At 30.5% G+C, this 22,939-nt stretch overlaps 1 protein-coding gene across 1 annotated transcript in view; it reads left to right on the forward strand.

The window, feature by feature from the left end:
• Window positions 1–21,195, forward strand: part of LOC129227970 (importin subunit alpha-1-like) — a 39,522-nt gene extending 18,327 nt beyond the window's left edge. Inside the window, exons 4-12 of the mRNA XM_054862594.1 lie at window positions 1,782–1,963; window positions 6,260–6,432; window positions 12,632–12,714; window positions 14,136–14,259; window positions 16,218–16,486; window positions 18,470–18,574; window positions 20,444–20,626; window positions 20,972–21,121; window positions 21,169–21,195. Of these exons, the coding sequence (XP_054718569.1) occupies window positions 1,782–1,963; window positions 6,260–6,432; window positions 12,632–12,714; window positions 14,136–14,259; window positions 16,218–16,486; window positions 18,470–18,574; window positions 20,444–20,626; window positions 20,972–21,121; window positions 21,169–21,195 (1,296 nt within the window). The remainder of the gene's footprint in view (window positions 1–1,781; window positions 1,964–6,259; window positions 6,433–12,631; window positions 12,715–14,135; window positions 14,260–16,217; window positions 16,487–18,469; window positions 18,575–20,443; window positions 20,627–20,971; window positions 21,122–21,168) is intronic.
• Window positions 21,196–22,939: the final 1,744 nt, after the last annotated feature.

A 22,939-nucleotide genomic window follows, 5' to 3' on the forward strand; every position in this document is an offset into this window, starting at 1 on the left:
TTTGTGTAACGTAAGTTTACGCGCATGAAGACATCACAAGAGAATTTGCGATAATTAACTAAGGAGGCGTTCAAAATGGATATTTCGGTCATCTATATGTTCTTAGGTACATATGCGCTGGAAAAACTTGTAAAGTTTAAATTGGATGAAAGTAAAATAAAAATTTAGGTCGAAATCTGATTTTTTTGGGGGGGGGGGATTACAATTCCTTATTCCTAGAAAGGAAGTAAAGTGAAATGAATCAATGATCCTTTAAATCCTTGACAATCTTATCAATTTATTTCTGTTAGATTTTTTTTTTTTTTTTGCCATCCGCAATCGGCCATTTGGAGGAAAACAATCGGCCATCGGCCATCTTTGAACAATCGGCCATCGGCCATCTTTGAACAATCGGCATCGGCCCATCGGCCAAAAAATGCCATCGGTCGAGCCCTAATTATTCCTCGAAATGCAACGTAAAATACTTAGTTAAAAGGCTGTCACAAATTTCTCGTAACGTGATGTAATCAATTTTCTGATACTAAAATGTTCTGTATATATTAAAGAACCAAAATGAAATCATTAATAAATAATAGATTTATTTTTATTACAAGTAGTTTATTATTTACTGCAGCATATGATTTTCTCAAAATCTTAAGACTCTAGCAAAATTTTCTCGGAAAAGTTATATTTCGATTCAAAAATATTTTTTCCCCATGCTAATGAAAGTTCAAAAAACATCTAAGCAAAATTACAGAAACGTATCTTAATTGCACTATTTTTAAAAAATTGTAAATAGAGCAGTCTTGGAGGCCTCATGTTCCCTGTTGCGCCCTATTTTTTTACCTCCCCTGTTATGGGTTAATAAAATGTTATGAAATGTGCAAAATATAATTGGTAAAAACAATTTTGCAAGAAAAAAATGGTAAAGTAAATCAGTTCAGGAAGAAAAGTTTAGCAAAAATTAAAAATGTTGTTTAAAATTATTTCTGTTTCAAAGCAAAGTTTTCTTTGAATATTTTCCTTCTCTAAAATTGGTCCCTCTAAAGTTATTAGTCATAGTATCCAAGAAAAAGTTAAGTTTTTAAAACTTATTAGCTTGTAGATTTGAAAGTAATTTTAAATTAAAAGTTTCTCTGTTAAAGGAACATCAACCTTGATATAATACTAATCTTCTAAAAGTAGTGTTGTACAAAATTTATCTGTTTGTTTATTTTTTTTATCTGGATTCTGAAACAATTTTTAAGTTACTCTGAAGTTATCTAGAAAATTTTACTTGTAAAAGCAAAAATGTTCCACTATGGGAAAAATAAGATTCAAGTTTCAAACTCATTTCTTTAGTTCTATTTAATCTATTTTTTAAAAAACATGAAATTGATTGAACAAAAGAAAATATGAAGTTAATGTCAAATATTGAAGTTTTCAAATAATGTTAAAATCTGCAGTGAAATATTATTCAGCTTGTGTTTTTTAATTTAAACAAAAGTATACACAGACTTATGTAATATGAATAAGAAAAACACGATTTTTATATCAAGTATAAATGTACGGCAAGTTTCAGAATTCTTTTACGAGCTTTTATTAAAAACTTTATTTAAGGTAGTGTGTTTGCTCTTGAATATTTTTCTTTGAATTTTTAACCATTTTTGATGAATTTCTGTACCAGACTTTATAATCTTTAAAAGTTCTGTGGTATGTGTACAGGTTATTTTGATTTGACAGGTTATTGGTTACATTGCCTAATTGTTGTTCAAATTTTGATTTAAATGTTCATTCATTGAATTGACGTTTAATATTTTCAGAGTTCTGTTATGTCTATTGAAGAAATTGTGATGGGTATCAGAAATCCAGATCCTCATATGCAACTCCTTGCTGCTCAAAATGCTAGGAAAATCCTATCTAGGGAGAGAAATCCACCAATTGACATTATGATTACTGCTGGAGTTATTCCTTATCTTGTGTCCTTTCTCACACAAAGTGACAAGTAATAAAAAAAATTTTACGTTACATTTTAAGTTTTATGTGTAAAGTTAATGGATATGATAATATTAAGTCTAGATGTGACTATACTCCAGATCAGTATAAAAAATTAGTATTAAGAAGCATTATGGTTGCTAGTATAAGTTTCTAGGTGCTATTTTTAATGAATCAAATAAAAGTCAAAATATGTTTACTTTTTATTAAACACTGTCGATAGCATTTTTGTGAAATGTACAAATTTTTTTTAAAGAAAAATAGTTTGAAAATTACACTTTGCAAATTTATCATTCCTGACAATCACAGGTCGAAATGAGTTTGGAAAGAAGAGCTTCAATGTGATCCAAAACTAGAGGCGTCAAATTTGGCACCTAATCTAGGTGTCTGATTAATGTTTTTGATCACAAAATGCATCAAAGGACCACTTATTTCTTAATATTGGTCCCAATTCTGCTGGAATAAAAATAGTAGTGAGGACTTTTTAAAAAAACTTACAATTTTTTTTTTCTTAAGTCAAAATTCCTGCTGGATGTAATTTTTTTAAGAAAACTTGATTTTGAAAATTATTTTTTGCAAATTTATCCTCACTGACAATCACAGGTCTTAATGAGTCGGGAAAGAAAAGCTTCAATGTGATCCTAAACTTGAGGCATCAGATTTGGCACCTAGATTGGAAATCTAGGTGTCAAATCAACATTTTTAACGTAAGAGTGAAAGAGTAACATTTTTAGTTGCAAAACATCAAACGACCATTTTTAACACTGGTCAAGATTCTTCTGGAGTAAAATTTGTTGTGCAAGCTTTCTATTACAAGAAAATTGTGAGAAACTGTGCATGCAAAACAAGAATTAAATCTTTCTGCTTTGTAGCAGATTAGTTCTTGTTTGAAATTCCAAAAACTAGTCTAAATTTTCATTCAACCATTAGTTTTCTCTATTCTCATCATCCTGAACCTAATTTAACCATTCTTTTATGTGAAACACATCCTAAGCCTTTCAATGACTGCAAGAATTATCCATCAATGGTGCCTTTTTGTATATTCTCTATCTTCTGTTCAAAATCTCCCATTTCAAAGAGCACCCTTCTCCCGAGGATCAAACTTGTTCTAAATTTCACAGCAAAATTTGCAAAAGGATTTCTGAGGACTTGATGATTGTTTTGTATGTTTGAAAAGTAGTTTTCCAATTCGTAGTCTCCACCAACCTTTTTCTCTTTAGCTCCGAGCTTAAATTAGGTTTAGGCTAGGACTTTCACTAAAATGTCTTAAATCTGCTGTTAGAGTTAATAGAGAACTAGAATAAGCCTAATGTGTTACTGACAAAAAAAAAAGCTATTTTGAATGACATAAAATGAGAAGTTCCAAGTTAATTGCATTTTAAGTTCAGATCCCATGTAGGCTTTCATTAAAATATTTTCTGAATCATGCTGTACAGCGTGTGTCAGCCAGTGTTGCTATTTTGTCCACTTTTTGTAAAAAGTCCAGGACGCCGGAAGACTCTAGACAAAATGAAAAGTAAAAGGATTATACATACATAAACTTATTGTTATGGTGTAATATTAGTATATTCTATTGCATTTTCTATTATGAATTGATCATTTAATTAAAATAGAATCATTTGCTTTGGAATTTCATAAATTTTTTAATTACACATTGGTGCAGTTAATTTTAGATCCTAATTTACTTAAAAGTAATGAAATATAACAAGGCGAATATACTATTGGGCATGATTAGATTATTATATACAATAGTAGAAAATAAACTCGATGGGAAAGCCAAATGAAATGCTTGGAAACATACATACAAAACAAAGATTTATAGACTAAAAATATTTTATAACTTATATTTTTCGAGTTTTTATTGATGTCACCCCATAGTAAAATATTTGTACTTGTATATTTTATGGATATGTTAATGTCATACAGATTAAGAAAAATTACTACTTTAGTAGGTTTGCGGGTACTCAGAGCAGTGTATCGGAAGAGGCTGTAATAGGCAGGGTAGATTAGCTTTAAAAGGACCATTAATCTTCATTGGGGGGGGGGGGGGGGAAATAATAAATTGATTAGGGAACAGTCTAGTCAGAGCCTGTTGTTGATCATCACATTTGTATTCGTATTGCAAGAACAGATTTCACTTCATGCCAATATTTCTTTTATTAATATCAAGTAGTTTTTCTTCTTTTTAAATATAAATTACAATGTTTTGAAACTTCAAGCTTTAAACTTTTTATTTATACTTTTTAATTTTATAAATGCACTTATGGGAAATGAACTTCCACGTCAAGGTAAAAATCATGAAATTTACAGCTGATGTGCTTGTTTTATAAATGCTATTGCATCTCTACATAATATAAAATGAAGTCTCCAAAAAGCGTCTGTGTGTTTGAACTCGCAAAACTCGAACTACCCGACCAATTTTGCTGAAATTTTCAGTTTGTTCCTTTAAGTCCTGAGAAGGTTTGCAGACCAGTTCGAAAACAATTCGATGAATAGTTCTTTTTTTATTCCAAATTAGGCCCAATTTTCAAATTCCCGAATATGGGGGTGAAAAATTACTCGCAAATAGTAATATTATATATCGTTGGAAAGGGAAGAATTTTCCGCGTTCAATGCAATTTGTTTTAATGCTCCAACTAAATTGCAGCGGGAGTTTTTTACGTTTTTAGCTGTAATTTTTTTAGGCTTAGCTGAAATTTAGGCACTGCTTTCTTATTAAATCCATCAATAAAAAGTGAAGGAATTGTTCCCCAGTTTTCTTTTTGATAGCATTGGGGAAAAAGCTGCTTTTTTTACCCTAGATCTAACTCGACCTAAGGTCAATAGTTTAACCCTCTATCTCCATTGGAATAAAGTTACTAGCGAATTAAATGAAGTTGAAAAATCTGTTCTTTATTCAAGTTTTTAACCATTTTATTTTGTGTTTCCATAGTTACTCCTTTTAAATCCATCTTTCTCATTTTACTTTAATTTCTTAAAAGTATTTTAGTATCTGTCGTCATTGTTTGGGGAGAATATTTGCATGATGGTTTTTTTTCTTTCATTTAATCCTGGTTATTGAAGATACTTCACTTGACGCAATGGTTTTTTTTTTTCTCCCAAGGTAGACCGGGCAAAGCGTTGCAACATAGCTAGTGCATTATAATTTATTTTAACACTCATTTGATTTATTAACACGCCTAAATTTCAACTGATCTTACTTTTTTAATTTTCACTTTAAAATATTTTACCATCAATTGTTTATATAAAGATTTATGCATACTATTTTTATATTAAAATATTACTTGAATAGGAAAAATCTATGTAATTATTTGTTATTTTCAAACTTCAAATTTTTAACTCAACTTTCAGTTTACTGATGGTATAAAATGACATTTTGTCTAGGACAGTTTTTTCCGGGGTGGACAAAATAGGACAACCATGTGTACAGCAGCACCTACTAGGGTTACTAGTACTATTTCTTGCTCTAATGTAGAAGAGGTTTTGTAGTGGTTATATATCCAAAATTTAGTTTTGTCAGTTAACATCCGTTTGCTTCTCACTGCTTCAAATGTTAATGGTTGAAATCTTTCATCCCTTTAATATGCAATTTGTGCAAAATTTTAGCTTGAAGAAATTTCAATCTTATTAATTGGAAGTTTTAAAACTAGAAGTGCAAACCCCCAAAGCTCGAAGTAATTTTGTACCAAATTTGAAAGAAGGTTCTATAGGGTCTCCTAAACGCAGGCAAACTATTCAGGGGTGATTGTGTTTCGGTATTTTCCGACGTTTTTTCCGGTATTTTTGTGTCCGAAAATACCGGAATTATGTTTTTTTTGTTGTGCTTTTATCTCCCTACCTCCGCAATTTCTTTTAATTTTATAATACTCATCAGATATACCTGTAAGAGCCTTAGGATGGATAGCTATCCCTTAAGATGTACAAATGTCAAGATAATTTGTATAACATCAGCTCAAAAGTAACTTTGTAACCCATTAAAAATTTAATCAAATGCACACACAATATTTTGACTCGGAACTATTTAATACTATGGCAAAGGTGCACTTAAGTAATAAGGGCCAAAGATCCCCCCCCCCCATTCTCGCTTTGAAACTTTCAGGTATTTTTTGATGAACTTACAATCACCCCTGACTATTAATATAGTATCAGTTTCTTTGACGTTACTTATTCATGTATAGAGAAAACAAGGAATGTCTAGTCGAGTACAAAATTTATTCACCTTTGTAAAAAAAGTAAGATAATCTTTCTATTAGTTCTATTTAGTTTTAAATATTGCAATTGATCCAATCTGTTTTTTAAATTTCAGTGTACCTCTTCAATTTGAAGCTTGTTGGGCATTGACTAATATCGCATCTGGAAATCCATCTCAAACAAAAACTGTCGTAGATGCTGGTGCTGTTCCCATCTTCACTTCTTTGTTGTCTTCTCCTCACCCAAATGTTGCTGAACAGGCTGTTTGGGCTTTAGGAAACATTGCCGGTAAAATTTTCATATACAGTTTAGATCAGTTAAAGTCTGGATTTTCTTTGAATATTAATATAATGTATTTTATTATTTACAAAATGTAATAGGAAAATTGTTTCATGTTTAGTTGCCTAAATAAATGTATCATTTTTAATGTACTTCTGGATCACCTGGTTTTTACTACGGTTTTTTGTTTTAAGTTCTGATAATTTTTTATTGAATGTTTACATTCATTATGCCAGTGTCTTATTTCAAATCTTGGTTTTCAAATTCTAAAATTTAACCCATGTTAACTAAATATACAGCATACAAACCGAATCCCTTTTTAATTTTCTACTATGGGCAAAGCTATGCGGGTACCGCTAGTGAATGAAGACTGACATTACAGACTATGTGCTCACAGTTGGGCCATTTCATAGTTCTTCAGCAGTATCAAGGTTATTATTCTTGTAATGCACGAAAATTCTTAACTGTTCCATTCCACCGGAAAACTTGCTTGTTGTCCCGTACAAGACAGCTCTTATATTTCATTGAAATATAATTTTAATGGGAAATAAAATTTCTGAAGACATTGCACATGTTGTCCGTTTTTTAAGCAACAATTTGTTATCCTTATAAATTTTTTATTAAATACGAGTTGTCTTGTATGGAAGAAACGATCCGTTTTTCCTTGGAATAATAGCCCAGTTAAGCATTACGCTAATGATTATTCAGATTGTGCTGGAGAAATTCTTGATTTGTACACTTAAGTTTTGTTAAAACTTCTACATCAAGGAGCTCTTAATACAACTAATTTGTCGTTGCTTCGAAGCAACAGTAGAATATCTTAGTGTTATTCATGGGATTCAATGTGTTCGTGTTGCTCTGAGGCGAAGATGTGTTTTTTAACCAACAGGGCTCCCAAATGGTCCGCTTTTCCCGCCAAAGTCCGTTTTTTATAGTAAAGTCCGCTTTAGACCGCTTTTTAATATTTTGGTTCGATTAGTTCGCTTTCATATTGTTTTTACTTAAATATCAGATTTTAAAAGTTTTTCATGTCGTTAAAAGTTACTGCACACCCAAACACGCCGCCGCAACGCGTGTTAAACAAGGTTCGTACACCTATAAAAAAACCTTGAAAAGTTCTTGGAAAAAGAGGTTAATTTCAAGTGCTTGAAAAAGTATGAAAAGTTTCTTAACTGCTTGAATTCTATCGAATCATTGGATTGTGCTTGTAATTCTTTTAAAAATATTTCAGTAGTACAATTTTCTGAATATATATATTTGACATGATTTATCTCGAAAAATTGCTTTTGTGTTTGAGGTTTCAATGCGTTTGCATCTTGTTAATATTTTGATGCTTTTTACAATCCAAAGTGATTTTGACCTTACCTTAGCTTATTTTTCGTTTAATTTCAATAATTAACGAAGGAAATATTCTGGAAACCATAACATCGATCTTATTCGGACTTCGCGGAAAATTGCATTTCGCGTTTGAAATTTCAATCCTTTTGCATCTTGTGAACATGTTGATGTTTTTCACAATTGAAAATTATTTTGACATATGCTACCTTAGTTTAGCTTGTTTTTTGTTTAATTTCAATAATTAACGAAGAAAATATTTTGATAACCATAACATTGAGCTTATTCAGACTTCGTGGAATATTGCTTCTCGCGTTTGAAATTTCAATCCTTTTTCATCTTGTCAACATTTTGATTTTGACGATTGAAAGTTATTTTGACATATTCTACTTTAGATTAGCTTATTTTACATTTAATTTTAATAATTAATGAAGGAATTATTTTATAAACCATGGTAACCTTGAACTTACTCGGAGTTCGCGAAGTATTGCTTTTAGTGGTTGAAATTTCCATCTTTTTGAATCATGTAAATATTAAAATATTTTGCCCAATCGAATGTTATTTTCCCATATGCTACCTTAGATTAGCATGTTTTATGTTTAATTTAGTAGAAAATTTATTTTATGGGAAACATGCCAACATTGAACTTGGTTCGTGAAAACTTGCTTCTCTGAGCTTTCAATCGTTTTGCATCTTATAAATATTTTTATATTTATGGAATTAGAAGTTATTTTAACATTCTAAGTCAGATTAACTAGATTTAGTTTTTATTTAAATAACTTAAAAAAAATTATTCATTTTTATGTTGTTTAATTCAAGTTTGTTTAGTTTTCCAAACTTAATTTTGATTATTATTAGCTTATTTTCGGTTATTACTGTTTTTGTGTGTGGAGGGGGGAGATATTAAATTTAAACAATTGAGCACATAACATTTTAAAGTAGCATTTGTATATGAAACAAAGTTGAATTATGTAATTTTATGAAGTTGAATTTGTGTACAACATTTCATTGTCATGATGCCTGCTAAAGGGGGATTTTGTTTTTCCTCCCATAAAAGTTTAAAGCACTCATGGCCCTGCAATCATGGAGTATTTTTTTTTAAATGTAAGCTTTATAATTCTTGAAAATATACTTTGAATATGAAAATTGCAAAACTAAGCCTCATGTGATCTGCTTCTCTTTGCGATTCAGCATTTCAGACAATTTTAGGAAAACTTTCAATACAGTAGATCTGTTTGGTGTGTGATAGATTCATATCGGTTGAAAAGGGATACAGTGAAACCTGTGAAGTTGACCACTATTTTCAGGCACAGAATCTTATCATATAATTCAACCACTATAAGTTGACTACCTGTTTAAGTCGACCACTAAAGTAGTGCACTGGAAGTGGTCAACTTACACAGGTTTCACTGTATAATGCTATTAAAAAGCATTACAAGACAGAAAAACACAAATAATTTTTAACTGAAGAAAGATGCACGGCTTTATCTATCTTTCAGTGAGACTACCAGCATCCCTGGTTCAATTCAAAATGTATCATTACGCCTATTTAGTTCTAAGGAGGCTGCCTTAAATGCTGAACTGTGCCTCCCCCCCCCCATCCCATCGAAATGCTTGTGTAAATATTATTATTCAATGGATAAAAAGATCAGTTGTGCAGAATGTGAAAAAGAAATTGTATCATTAAAAATCTCAGTATTATGGTTAAATAACAAATTATCTTCACGGATTTTGCCAGCAGGCAGCTAATTTGCCTTTTGGTGCTTCCTTGAGTTAAAATGAATGGTCCTCCTAAGGTCTTCTTTTTAATTCTAAGTGGTCCTCTTTTTGATTGAAAATGGTCCTCTTTTACCCTTTTCTAAAGCTAAAATGTGTTGGGAGCCCTGAACTAATTACGAGCTTAGCTAATTAAATAATTTAAAAAAATTACTGAATTTAATGGAATAACGCAATATAAGAGTGTTCAAACATATCTACATCTAATGAGAGGAGACATTAAGCCTTGTTTTAAAAAGTGTTATTGCAGTACCGACTCAAAATTTGCCGAAGAACAATTTTGGGGGTGCACAATAGCCTATATGTATCAGCTCATGAAATTATTTTCTCTCATTTCGTTATATTCTTAGTATGTTGAAAATGGCACAAATAGAACTTTTTTCTCCTCAACAGTGGCACTCTTCCAAAAAAAAACAGTTGGCCACCCTTGTTTTTAATGAATGAACCCTTAATTGGTTTTATTTTCGAAAGAAAATATTTTTACATCAAGATTTCTTTCTAGTCCTTAGAAAGTCCTTATTTTTTTATTTCTTAAAAAACATGATTATTTCTTAAATGTTCCAGTAGATCTCACAAAATTTAAAAAAGAATTTAAATCTAGACATATCATCTAAGAACAGTTTCTAGGCATCAAAATAAATGTATTTAAAAAAAATAATACACTGCTGTAGGCTACACACTGCCAATAGCATGTTAAAAATATATAGGGAAGAATGATTTTTTAAAGACGACAATGATTGAAATTATAAAATTACTTGTACAAATTTATCTTTCGAACCAAGCAAGAGTAAATAAGTGCAGAAAGAAAAGCTTCAATGTGATCTAAAATTATGGATGCAATTTACTAAAGCAATTAACAGAATAAAGTTGGCACTTAGAGTTATAAATCTAGACATCAAATTGAAATATTTCGTCCCTAAATGCGTTTAATGTCTGCTTATTTCTAACACTGGTTCAAAGCTGTGTTTTTACTTTCTACTATATCTAATATATAGAAGAAAGTATTGGATTCATGCAAATTTCTGAATTCCGAATTTTGACAGATTTGAACGTTTTGAGGTGTGCTAAGTCCATTTCGACCATTTTTGGAAAATGTGTGTCACGTATATGTGTGACCAGTTTTTTGTGGCCGCTCTACATCAAAAACTACCTTATGAAATCGAACGAAATTTGGTACGCATATGTGCCCCCATATGAACTTGTGCCCATTGGTTTTTGGCGCAAATTCTCGGTGGAGGTGGAGCAATAGGACGTTTCTTGAGTTGTGCGTGCCTGCTATTCCTTAAGAAGTAACTGGCGGCATGAAACAAAATTTAGTTCATATGTTGCCACTAACAGGAACAGGTGCTGATTCAATTTTGGTGTCAATAGCTTAAACTGGAGTTGAGCTATAAAACGTTTTTTTGTCGTCAATTGCGACTGCTGTATCTCAGGAAAAAATGAATGGAATCGAAGAAGAATTTATCGATAAGTAGCCCTTAGAGGGTATAAGAGCCGATTCTATTTTGGTGTCAACAGCTGAAAAGGGGGGGTGGTGCAATCAAACGTTCTTTTTTTTCATTGTGAGTGCCATATCTCAAGATGTAATGCTACGTTCTAGATGAAATTTGGAATAAATGTAAATCCATATGTAAATAGGAGTTGGTTCAATTTTGGCGCCCAATTGTTCCAAGAGGTGCAGATTTTTTTTTTTTTTTTTTTTTTGGAATAAAAATATCTTTATTGTTGCATTAATAAAGCTAAATCGTATTAGGGTCATTTTCTCTAAACTGCTAAATTCTTGTCCTTGCTCCAAAAATAACTAACTAGTATAGAAATAAAACTGACGCTAGAATGCTTTAACAACATGTTTTTATGTTTGTAAAATAAGTTAAAACAAACACTCTATTATTATTATACATTTAAATAATTTTTTGACGTGATAAATGTCATTCCCCTGTGTGTCCCTACCTCCACCTTAAAGCACAATCAGCTCTAAAGATTCAGGAAGCCATGCATATTTGTACAGAAAATGTTGTTTAACCTCTTAAGGAAGTGTTATGCAATGTTGTAAAATAGAAAAAAAATTCTTCAAGGTTTGCATTATTTTTTTTAAAAAAAGTAAAAAATGTCCTTTGATTTTTTGTCATTCCCCTGTTGAGGAATGGAATGAATGTTTCTTACACCCGGTAATAGTTGTATTAACTCATAATTTAATCTTTGAATTCTGGTCTCATCATAGAAATAATCTTAATTAGTTCTTTTTGAATAAATATACGCTGCCGAGTATATTCGGGTGATATCAAGTTAAATCTTGATAAGTATTTTTAATGACTGTCATTACCCTGTCTTTGATAATTCATTTAATTTTGTAATAATCGCTCAGTGAATGATTGACTCTTGTTTGTATAGAGTTCTCCCCCCCCCCCCCCCCCCTTACTTTAAGTGACATTGATATTTGTTGTTTGCAGTTATGACAATATATAAGTTAACTTTAATTTTTGTCATTCCCCTGTCGTCCTTCCCCTGTAAAATGTAAAGGAAACAAATAACCACAATAACTACTTTTTGGACACCACGACATTGGATCTTTTTCAATTTCATCAAAGTAATTTTTCCTTTTCCCACATAAATTATAATATCGTCAGTAAAACGCATTATTTCCTCTAAGTGTCATTCCCCTGGCACACTGAATGCCATTCCTTGCGCTGTTTAGGGAAAATGACCCATTAGGCTGTTGTCTGCGTATTTCTCGTGATTTTAATGGTATGGAAATGATCAGAAATTATATCTCAATGATTTGAAATTTTTACCATCTTATGTTTGTTTACAAATAAAATATTTAATTCAAGCAAGGCTTTTAAAAACTTTCAATTTTCGCTCTTTGCTTTGCCTTTGCAACAATTCAGACATTGGTATGGTCGTCAAATTTTTACATGCATAATTTTGTTTTTTATTGGGAATATTGCTTCCTCTTCAAGCATGGGGAGGGATCAGAATTATAAGAAATATAGAAGAAAGTTTCATGATGGCCACAATATACTAGTTAATATTTTATTAATGTACATATGTTTTCATCTACCTTGGTTTTAAATAGATTTTGCTCTTTAATGTTTAGGTGATGGACCAGAATTGAGAGATTTGGTCATACGAAACAATGTCATCAAATCTTTAATCAACTTGCTGAAGCCAGATATTTCAGTAAGTATTTTCTTACATGTATTTGCATGAATCATTTATCAATTACATCTTAAGGGGCATGATAGAGATACACCGTTAAACAATTTAGTCTTCTAATTGACTGAAGCTGTTAATCTGCCTCTGATTTTTAATAAAATTTTTGCAACTTTTTTTAGTTTCAACTTTCAGGATTACTGAGTTTTTGTTTTTTTTTCTCTAATTTCATAATGTTTCTTCTAGATAATGTGTCAAATTCTGTAAACCAATTTCTTATTGTTAACAAAATTATGTTAACTAGATAAAAAAAATTCAAATATTTAGTAGCAAATATTTGAATGTTTAGATACTTAGTGGATTAAGTAGTATTAATTTAATAATCTATTACCGCATTATCTGGCATGCCACAAAATTCTGGGGCCACCAGATTTTCAAAAACACTTGTTTGGTCCTTTCTGACATGCCGAAAAATCAAGGTTCGGAGAAAAAAATACTATAAAAAAATATATGTTCAGCTTAAAGAATAATGAAGTTCTATAAATATCTTAAGTATTAATAAAGTTTAATTTTTTAAATATTAACTAACAATGTTATTTATTTTAACAAGAAATTATTCAATAACTAGTTACTTTATAAAAATTGAATTAAAATTAAGCAAACATTTACGCAGTAAGTTACCGCCCCTCAGCCAGTGCTAAAGAAATTACTATAATTGTTCAATAAATAAAAATTAAGACTTGCCTCTCTTAAAGGAACCAAAAATAATTTATTTTAAAAAATTATGAACGAATCACAGTAAAAGTAGTTTGCTTTCTGATTGCAACTTAATGGGGGAAATTAATTTTTGTTCTGTTGCAAAGTAAACCTCGAATTTCCTGACGTGCTGGTCAACCTCTCTTTTTTCCGGCGTGCCAGATAATACGGGGTAATACGGCATTTAGTAGTAATTAGTCTGTAGACACTTTAAGGCAATCTTAAAGCACAAGGCCATTTGTAGGGTTTAGAGAAAGCTATTGATATATGAGATATGTGCACATGCATATCAATAAGAAACAGAAAAGAAGAAATCAGTCAAATCCAAATTTTGATCAAGATTTAGGTGAATTTCATTCATATCTTTAAACTAAGCAAGTTGATTTGATTTGCATTGAAAGTATAGTATATTGATAATAAAAATATATCTGGATTGATCTTCCTATGACTTTTCTAAAATGAACTAGAAAAATCAGTGTTTAGTTCTCAAACTTCAGTGGCAGTCGTGGATTAAGTATTGCTCTTTAATTTTAAGTATAAAAAAATATCTTGTAGATTTTTTAATGCAGGGTGTGCAGGTTTCAATAAATAATAAAAGATTGATCTATAATGTTTATTAATAAAGAAAGAAAACAGCTGTAGAGATTTCTCATATAGATGTTTGAATTATTAATTTGATTTTAATTTCGCAGAGCACATTCCGTCGTAATATCACGTGGACATTATCAAATCTTTGCAGAAACAAGAATCCTCCTCCTCCTTTTGAAGCTATAAAGGAATGTTTACCAACGTTTGCAGAATTAATCAATGATACTGGTAAGTCAAAAATCAGGGTTCGTTGATTTAAATAGATTGGTTTTTATTAAGTTTTTTTAACAAAATCCTTGATTAAAAGCAGCTAATTTTATTTTTATAAATTTTGCATTTTTAGAATGTGTGGCTCTAAATTTAACAATATTGCATTATGCAATCTTAACTCCAACTGGCTAAACTACATGGATCCCTCTTGTATGTTGTGTGTGTAGCAGGTTTTCAAACTCTTTCAATATTGCTTTTTCTGCAAAATTAGTTGTGCAAAACAAAATAAAAATGCAGTTTTCCTCATGCACCATGACAATATGTTACTCAGAAAAAGTAATTGTTCAACATATTATTTTACACTAAAAATGTAAATGATGGAAACCTGATCTTTTAGCAAAGCGTAAAACAAAATCATACCTTATCTAAACGTTATAACAAATTGATATATCTTTGAAAAATATTGAATATTTAAAGTACTTTTCCTATTTTTAAAAGTAATCTGAATGGGTTCATTAGTTCAGATTGCTTTATTGTCAAGGTTTTCTTCATCCCAATTGAATCAATGTCAGAATTTTTGTTGGCTATTTGCTGATAGACATAGAAAACTGTTGATCTTTTTTTCTAAAAGGCATGAGAATTATAATTCTAGGAAATAGTGGTACTACTGTTTCCTATAATTATAGTTGAAGGATTGGTGGTTGTAGCTGGTGGGGGGGGAGTAAAACATTAGCTTTTACTGTGTACTAGAAATTAAGTTTTGGAATTTTAACTAGTTATTCAAGATTTCTGGTTTTAAAAAAAGAGAGGCGTATCTAAGTTAACAGGCTTTCAAGTGAATAGATGTAATAAAGAAGAAATAATCGAAAGTATTAAAAAATTCCTTCAGCTGGAGTCTTTTTTTTTTTCCCCCCGCAAACTTCCTAGCCTAGTGATGTAAAATATCTAATTTTTGAAGCGGTGGGAAAGAAAATTCTGGAAATTGATTTTTTTACTAATTATAAAATGTATTTACTCGCTATATTTCTTTAAAACATCAAATATTAAACATTTGAAGATAAATGCAATCCATGTTATTTTCTTTTTAACAGAAGCATATGAGATTATTGCTTTTAAACAATTTTTGCTAATAGCATAACACTTTAAATTATCCAAACAAGTCAAATCATCAACCATTAATTTTGAGTAAGATGTGATATTTGTAATTGCTAAACATAGTTTCCACAAACTTTTTTCTTTCTGTCTTTTTTTTTTTTTTTTTGCATCAATTGTAAAAGTCACAACAGAAAGTTGTTTTAAGTGTGTGCATGCATACAAACATCAAATTTTTCAGATCAACATTTCCACTTGATATGCTAATTATTGAGTTATCATAACATTATGAGTATATATTCCACTTCATACTGAAATTATTAATATACTAAGTCTGTTCTGTATTCTGTATATACATTTAGTGGGATACTGAACATAAAAAAAAGTATTGGGATGTACATGTTTTAAATTTCTAAAGACACAATTTAGTGTTTGAAATTTTATCACTCATCTTTTACAAAATAGAAGAACTGGTGTAAATGGGTGGTTCTACAAATAGAGAAATAATTAGGGTAGGAAAATTTTGAAAAATTAAATTATCATTAAAATAATTTTTAAATATTAAAACATTTGCAATATGTTAATAAAAACAGTCTTCTAAAATAAAGTATGATGAGTCAAGTACACTGCATCAACATGTAGTTTTGTCATTCAAGTTTCAAAAATATTCAGTTTTTATCTCAAAATCTCGATGCAATTTATATTATTACCTTTTATACGTTTTGAATCGCAAACTGCAATGTGATAACGTTTATTTCCTGCACTGTGATACAGCAAATTAGTTACAACTAAAAGTATAAAATATGTAGTTCATCTAAATTGTAACTTATTGCTACAACTTGATCCAATTTGTAAACTGATTTGTAATAATTTACTTTCTTTAGATTCAGAAGTGGTTACAGATGCTTGTTGGGCTGTGTCTTACTTGACTGATGGTCGAAATGAGCAGATACAAGAAGTCATTAATGCCGGTGTTGTGCCACGTCTTGTTGAGCTGTTGGAGATGAAAGATGTTGCTATCATCTCCCCAGCATTGCGCTCAGTTGGTAACATAGTTACTGGAGTCGATGACCAAACACAAACTGTAATTGATGCTGGTGCTCTTCCTTTGTTGAGACATCTGCTTAGACATCCAAAGCCAAATATAGTAAAAGTAAGGAGTATTCTTTAAACTGTTCTATAATTTCTATTTGAGTAAGTGAGTATGAATACATGTAATGTTATTGAATCCCGGAAGTATAGTTAGGCAGAGTAAGATGGGATTTTGGTCTGACTGAGAAACTCCTACCTGTTGCATCAGTTTACCAAAAATTGGGTTTTTAGGTTTGACTGCATTTAAAATTCAACTTGGCAAAGCATTTTAGTTTTCTCCCTTTGAATAGCAATTGTTTTAATTAATATGCTAGAGGGGGGAAAGATGATGCTATTTTTTTATGTTATGAAATTTAACATCTCATTTTTGGTTCAATTTGCTTTAGTGTCTTATTGTATTTTAAGATTTTGGAGGACTTACCAGGATTTAAGTTAGGTGTCATGCTGAAAAAATAAAGGCAGTTATGCTTGTGCATGCTTAATCACTCGCTACTTTTCACGAGTATAAAATATATAAACATGAGTACCAAATACCATATTTTGCTGAACGCTTGCAGAATATTCGGTTAAAATTTAAACCAAATGATTTTGCGGAATAAATTAAGAAATACTCTTTAATTGCCGGCCTAATTGCAGCACTGACCTATTCTTACGGACAAAATTACACAGCAGGGAACAACATATTTTCAAACAAATAGAGGAATTAACCTCACTTTTTTCAAAGAATGCCTAGAAAGGCCAAAATGAAGAATACAATCTCCAAATAAGAATCGACTTAAACTGCTGAAATGATACCTTATCATTTTTATAAGGGATAAAACTGATTTAAATGTAATATAATAGTATTTTATAGTTATTCAAATTTATAATAAAATGAGACTAAAAGATCCTTTTAAGATCTGCCATATGTAAAACCAACATAAATGCAGATCTTTCTTTTCCCTTGTATATTGCCTTTATGGATATCCGCCACATCACTAACAATATCATACTTTTTCCCCCACAAGTGCAATTTTGAGCCATCACTTGTGACATCATTGATGACCAATTGTAAGCATTTGGGGGAAACGTTCCTTGTTGAAGGCACCTGGAATTCTTTCTTTTATGATCCCCATTTATAAATTATCTTTGAAGTCTGAACAGCTTGAAGTTGTTCGCCATTTTACTATTGAAACTTGACCTTTTCCTCACTGGAGTAGAAATCGGAGTTAGTTATTATTTTGATTTTTTTTATGAAAAAAGTCGGGATTTTTTGAAATTTAAATTGGATTTTTTTAATCTTCAAAAATTTGTAGTTATTAATAACTTAACATTTATAAGCGTAATATATTTCATACAATAGATAAATCCATTCAGTTTACTTTAAAATCTAAGATAAGGTCTCTAACTGTTCAATACATTTTAAAGATTTTATAAATATGTTATAATAATTAGATAAGAAATGATTTTGTTTTATGCTTTGCTCAAAAATAAGATTTCCATCATGTATTTTTTAGTGTAAAAGAACACGCTGAGCAATTATTTTCTTAACTATATTAGTGATGGTGTATAAGAAAAACTGCAAATTTTTATTTGGCTCTGTACTGAATTGAACTGTAGTTTTGTAGTAAAAACAATATTGCAAGAGGAAAAATCAGTTTCACGCACAGATAGGAGGGATCTATGTAGTTTTGTCTGTTGAAGTTAAGATTGTTTATTCAGTGTAGTTAAATTCAGAGCAAGATATTCTAAAGGTGCAAAATTAATTCATAAAATAAAATGAACTGATTTTAATTAATGACTTTGTTTAAAAAAAATCACTTGATTTAAATCAGCGAACCCTGGTAGAAATCCACTTTTTTTACACTTTCAGCAATTTAAGATTGCAAGATTCAAAGGCTAAATTACAGTTTGTTTTATCAAGATTAGTTATTATGCAAAAAAGCTTATTAATTTGGTTCATGATAAAAGAATGTTATGGATTTCAGCAGATTACATAAATATAAAATAGATTATTCCTAGTCTGCTTCACACTGTTAAATCATGAACATTTTCTTTTGTGTAGGAAGCCTGTTGGACTGTTTCAAATATTACTGCTGGGAATGTCATGCAAATACAAGCTGTTGTTGATACTGGCTTAATGTCACTCATCATTGATGTTCTGAATGAGGTAAAATTGTTTTTTCAAGTCTTATTATTGTGATTCTATTTGGTTTTACTATAGACTACTACCTCCAGATGTTTTTAAAATGTTATAAATTTTGAAATTTAATCATGCAATGTCAGAATGCAGTAGATTCCTGCAATGGAGCAGAAAAATGACAGTAACTGCAAATTTTAATTTTTTAAAAAAAATTATTTTATCTATTTGTTTTGTCATTAACTGTAAGTTAGCTACATTGTACAAACTTGCTTATTTGGTTTCACTGCAAAAAAGTCGAATTTAAGCACAGTATTGAATCCAAAACTAGTTTCTTTCCCAACCCATGGGTGATGGCCCACTTGTGGGCCGTTAACAGTGTGTTACTGGCCATGGACACTGTTTGGGAATCTGGACCAAGTTGAATGTTGGTCAAAATTTCGTTTTTTTTTTTTTTTTTTTCTTGATAAAATTCGATTATTGGATGTACCATCAAAATCTCTCCCTGGCTCATAGCCGATAAGGAACTTTAAGATTTTTAATTTCTTTGGAACTTTCCCCTATAATTGAAAATAAGATCTAATGAATCAGAAACTCCTTTAAAGAAAATTGCCAAACTGGTATTAGCTTCAAGTTAAAAATTCTCATTTGTTGAACTGGCATGACTAATAAGTGAATTGAGACACTTGAAGGGCTTTTCGACAACCAACCTATTTGAATGAGACTTTTCATTGCAGTTTTATTAAAGTAATACAGAAATACATTGAATGTTGGGAGTTATTTACGACTAAACTATCAATATATCAACTCCTTCATAGAGGAAAAAGTGTCAGAAACCCCATGGAGCTTTAACTTTGATTTCTGAGTTTTCTTACAGCAATGTCAGCTAAGTGAATGCAATCAAGTTATTTTTTTTTTCAACTATTTTGAAAATTGTTTTTTTGTACAGATTATTTATACGTCAATGGTGCAACATGAGGGGAGAAGGGTATTAACATCTCCAGAACTCTTGTTTTTAACACTTTCAATCCTCATATGGTATATTTACATTTAAGGACGGTTTTGAGCAGAAGCCCCCCCCCCCCCCCCCCCCCCCCCCCCCCCGAGTACATTTTGGCATTTCAAGTAATGTATAGCAGTTAGTGGGCCTCAATGCTCTTTTCTACAAAACTGGTGGGTCGTACAACTAAACAGGTTGGGAACTGCTGCTTTAAATATCTCAAACTAATATCTGTAGATACTGCAGTTTACCTGCTCATGACAGTATTGATGATGCAATTTTGTTATTAAAGTTTAGGTTTTTTTTTTTTCCTTTTTGAAAACATTTGTAAAATGAGAATTTTAAATTCTCTTAACATTGGTACTTTACTTGGAATTCAGTTTAGTTAGCTGTGCAGGTTTAATAGCATTTGTGGTAATTAACTTGAGGTTTTATGTTTATTATTCTTATATGCTTCTCATGTATTAAAATCATTCAGAACTAACTTGTTAATTAATGCTTGTGTTTCATTGTATTTTTCAAAACATGACTTATGATTGACTGATTTGGCTTATCTAACTTTTTAATATCAAAGTTAATTGGATTTTGTATGATTGAGGGATTAAATTTTAGAGTTTTTATGTTTGTCATACTGACTTGAAAAACATCTCTGATGCTTAAACATAGAAAAATTTTGGGCTCTTCTGTAAATTTTTAATTGCATATAACATTGCCAACTTAACTCCTCCAGAACAAGCAATGTTTAAAGACTGAAACTTTTTTGAGATCAATGAATTGTGAATACACTTTTTAATCAAAAAGCTATCATAATACAAGTAATTGTTTTAAAAGGCTATTTTCTTGTGATATAAAAAGAGAAAATTGTATTTTTGTTCATAGTTGTTTTTTTCTCTTTATAGGGGGACTACAAAAGCCAAAAAGAGGCGGTGTGGGCTGTAACCAATTTCACATCTGGTGGCAGTTTAGAGCAAGTTATCTATTTGGTTAAGGCTGGTGTTCTAACTCCTCTGTGTAACATACTAACAGTTAAAGATCCAAAGGTGCTAACTGTAGCATTGGATGCTATTACAAACGTATTGAATGTAAGTTTTTTCATAATTTATAGTTAAAGTAATATAATATGAAGCACTTAGAGCTGAATTAGATCAATTGAAATGCCACCAAAATCACTGTTCTTGAATTTTCCAGTTATGACCCATGCATAAGTTAAATTTTATACTACAACAATTTAATAAAAAAAATCGAATAATCTGAATTTAACAAGGGTTTATTAACTTTGATCTTGATTGTGTCAGAACTAGAAATTGTCTTGATCCACTTCAGCTCTAAATACTTCATATCTTGTAAAAGTGGTACACTTTAAGTTAACTTTAAATTAGAAAATTGTGTTGCAAAACATACATGTTAGCATTGTTGACATGTTTCAGGCTGCCTCAAAGGTTGATGCAACAGAAAATGTGTGTTGTTACATTGAAGAATGTGGTGGACTTGATAAAATTGAAATGTTGCAACATCATGAAAATGTAGATGTTTATAAAGCTGCTTTTGGAATTATTGATAATTTCTTTGGTACTGAGGTAAGAGAAACAATTTTTCAATTTCATGTATTTTGTTCTAATATCAGGAGAACTTCTGTTATGTTCTGAAATAAATTTTTCTGTTTGAGGGTTGTAGAATGTTTCCACGCCATTCTGGTGACAAACAATTGCCAAATATTTACATAATAAATAATATACATTAAAAATGATTACATTCATTAAAGTTTCAGCATTGCATAGTATAATTTTAATAAATTATATTTTATATATTGTTTACTTGTTTTTATACATCGTAACTTTAAACGCTGTTAAGATGCATAAAAACTGATCTATGGGAGAGAGGCATAAAATTGGTATATGTAATAGTGATAAAAATAATGCACTATAATAGTTCTGTGCAGTTACATTTATAACTTAAAAAATTTAGATGTTTTATGCTGCATGATCAGATTAGTATTCTAGTATGTTTCTAAATTACAGTTGCTTTGCCTTTGCTCTCATAACATTTCCAGCTGTAGTAACACCCTTCTTTCTGGTCTCTTTGATCCACTACATAAGATCTGCTTCTGATTTCAAAATGTTCATATTGTGCATGGATATTTCTCGGCAAGCATCAATATTGAAAATAAGCTCTGAACTTTTTTGGAATTTCCTTTTCTTGACTTTTAATTGTACATATGGGAGATTCAGTCATACTCAATTGTCATACTATCTCAGGTGCACTTTTGGTTTAAGCATATCAAGGTTCCTTGCCTTTTCTTTCATTGTTAGAAACTTATTCTTTTTCTCTCCATCTTCACTAACTCTAGGTTAAACACGTTTAGGTGGCATTATATTTCATCAATTTTCAAATTTGGAAAAAAAATAATGAAAAGTGTGGAGTGGTTAATTGTATACACCAGACGTTCAAACTTTTTTATTCCGTGGACCACCACCGGCTAGTTCGTAAATTACTGGTGCACTGCAAACATATATACAAAACAAAAAAAAAAAAAAATCTTCAAAAAAAAAAAAAGAAAAGGGGGGGAAAAACTTTAGGTGCCCTGAAATTTAAAATAACATTTTGAAGAGTTTTCTGTGATAGAGCATTTTAAATCCTTATTTTAGAAAATAATTAGAATAGTTATTTATTGAAATAGTAGTATAGTTAAAAATACTATTTGGTTCACTACAGTAGTCATAGAATGTCTAAATTTTTAGTGATAACTTGTTTAAATGGGATGCAAGCTCCCAGACCTTTATTTTCGTCTCATGCATCCCAAATTTTTCTTTCAATGCCATGATCCCCTAGGGACCATGGCCATCATCTGAAAATGGAAAGAAGTCTAAATTTTCTAAAAGTTACATAAAATAAATTATTCTATTGAACTGAAATTTCTAGGAGATATTAATAATACCTAGAGTTAGCATTTACACTTCCAAGCATTTCCAAAATATATTTTACATTTCGTAAAAGAATTTCAAAAAAGGTAGATTTTTTGCACGTTTGGATTTTTTTGGGGCGAATTTGGAACTTAAAGATGTTATCCTTGTAGGCTAAAATTTTAAGGGTACCTTATTGATGCTAAAAAGCAACTTTTGGGACCTGGGGTGTTTTGAAATTTAAAATTTTTTTCACTCCACCCTAATACTCACGTAATGTTGTAAATGTTTCATAAGGTCAGTCATTTTCTCTAAAGGAAAGATAACTAAAATCATCTAAAAGTAAGAAAATATACTTGTGAAAAATAAATCAAACTATTCAGGTTTAGATAAATAAAGCAATTATAGTTCATTTTGTAAGAGATTTGACAGTTTGCAAAGGGTGAGATATGTTTTACATTCCAAAAATTGCAGGTTTGAGTTCAGTACATTATG

Source organism: Uloborus diversus, chromosome 8 (genome assembly GCF_026930045.1).
Source record: "Uloborus diversus isolate 005 chromosome 8, Udiv.v.3.1, whole genome shotgun sequence".
In the NCBI taxonomy this organism is placed as follows: Eukaryota; Metazoa; Arthropoda; class Arachnida; order Araneae; family Uloboridae; genus Uloborus; species Uloborus diversus.